The sequence below is a fragment of the Octopus bimaculoides genome, chromosome 29, assembly GCF_001194135.2.
Source record: "Octopus bimaculoides isolate UCB-OBI-ISO-001 chromosome 29, ASM119413v2, whole genome shotgun sequence".
In the NCBI taxonomy this organism is placed as follows: domain Eukaryota; kingdom Metazoa; phylum Mollusca; class Cephalopoda; order Octopoda; family Octopodidae; genus Octopus; species Octopus bimaculoides.
Genome location: NC_069009.1, coordinates 2135683 through 2137206, shown reverse-complemented (window position 1 = coordinate 2137206; position 1524 = coordinate 2135683). Strand labels below are relative to the sequence as shown.

The 1524-nt window shown below is 40.1% G+C and overlaps 1 protein-coding gene across 1 annotated transcript in view; it reads right to left on the bottom strand.

The window, feature by feature from the left end:
* Positions 1-496: 496 nt before the first annotated feature.
* Positions 497-1524, bottom strand: part of LOC106880366 (uncharacterized) — a 2233-nt gene continuing 1205 nt past the window's right edge. Inside the window, exon 2 of the mRNA XM_014930295.2 lies at positions 497-906. Within this exon, the coding sequence (XP_014785781.2) occupies positions 512-906 (395 nt within the window). The 3' untranslated portion in view covers positions 497-511. The remainder of the gene's footprint in view (positions 907-1524) is intronic.

Genomic DNA, 1524 nt, shown 5'->3' with positions numbered 1-1524 from the left:
ATATATATATATATGTGTGTGTATATACATATATATATAGATATATATATCATCATTATCATCATCATCGTTTAACGTCCGCTTTCCATGCTAGCATGGGTTGGACGATTGACTGAGGACTGGTGGACCAAGAGGCGACACCAGGCTCCAGTCTGATTTGGCAGAGTTTCTACAGCTGGATGCCCTTCCTAACGCCAACCACTCCGAGAGTGTAGTGGGTGCTTTTACGTGCCGCATGCGTGAGTCATCTAAGATACCATAAGTCAAGAAAAAGATTCAAAGCCGAAGGATTGGTACTTTGACCAAATCCAAAAGCTTGCAGATCGTTGGCAGAAGGTCGTGGAAAATAATGGTCTTTATTTCGAAGAATAGTTGTTGCTTTTTGAATAAATTCTTGCATAAAAAAAATCATTATTTTAACACGGCACACAAACTTTTTCCTCAACCTAGAAATAATGGATACATTCAGCAAAAAGATCAAAGCTCTAAGTGCGGTGCCCCAGCATGGTCACTAACCAGGGATTAGAACAAGTAAAAGGAATAAATAAAAAGGCAAATAAATGAATACCTTTCTTCCAATATCAATCTTGTCAGTGATTTTTTTTCCGTTAATGTTTTCCAAGAAGAGAGACACCTTAATGTTGGCCAGCTTCCCTTTGTTAACGACGATTTCTTCGTAGTTGAAGTTGTCAGCTTCCAGTAGTATCTGTTTGGAGACTACTCGGCCATGACTCTCAAACGAACACGTGATGATGTATTCCCTGATGTCGGCCCTCGTCCTGCCCTGGTGCAGGTGCGACACGGATATCTGCACCGCGTACACGTGCTTCTTTGGGAACTGATAAAGACTGCACACGTTGAGCCGCCTTCGCTCGTACGATATCGGAATCTTAATAAACACTGAATCTGCAACAACAACAACAACAATGATTACAATAACAATTGCAATAATAACAACAGCAACTACTACTACTACTACTACTACTACTACTACTACTACTACTACTGCTACTACTACTACTACACTGCGTGGCACCTTGGGCAAGTGTCTTCTACTATAGCCCCGGGCCGACCAAAGCCTTGTGAGTGGATTTGGTTGACGGAAACGGAAAGAAGCCCGTCGTATATATATATATATATATATATGTATGTGTCTTTGTGTGTCTATGTTTGTCTCCCCAACATCACTTGACAACCGATGCTGATGTGTTTATGTCCCCCGTAACTTAGCGGTTCGGCAAAAAGAGACCGATAGAGTAAGTACTAGGCTTACAAAGAATAAATCCTGGGGTCGATTTGCTCGACTAAAAGGCAGTGTTCCAGCATGGCCGCAGTCAAATGACTGAAACAAGTAAAAGAGTAAAAGAGTGTAATCATAAGAATAAATAAATAAACAAATACCACCCCACTTTTACTTTGGATCCCCAAAGTAGAAACAGCTGTAAGAGTGGAGTTGTATTTATTTATTTATTCCTATGATTATAGTAAATAAATCTCACTGATGTTTGTCAAATGAATTTCTTC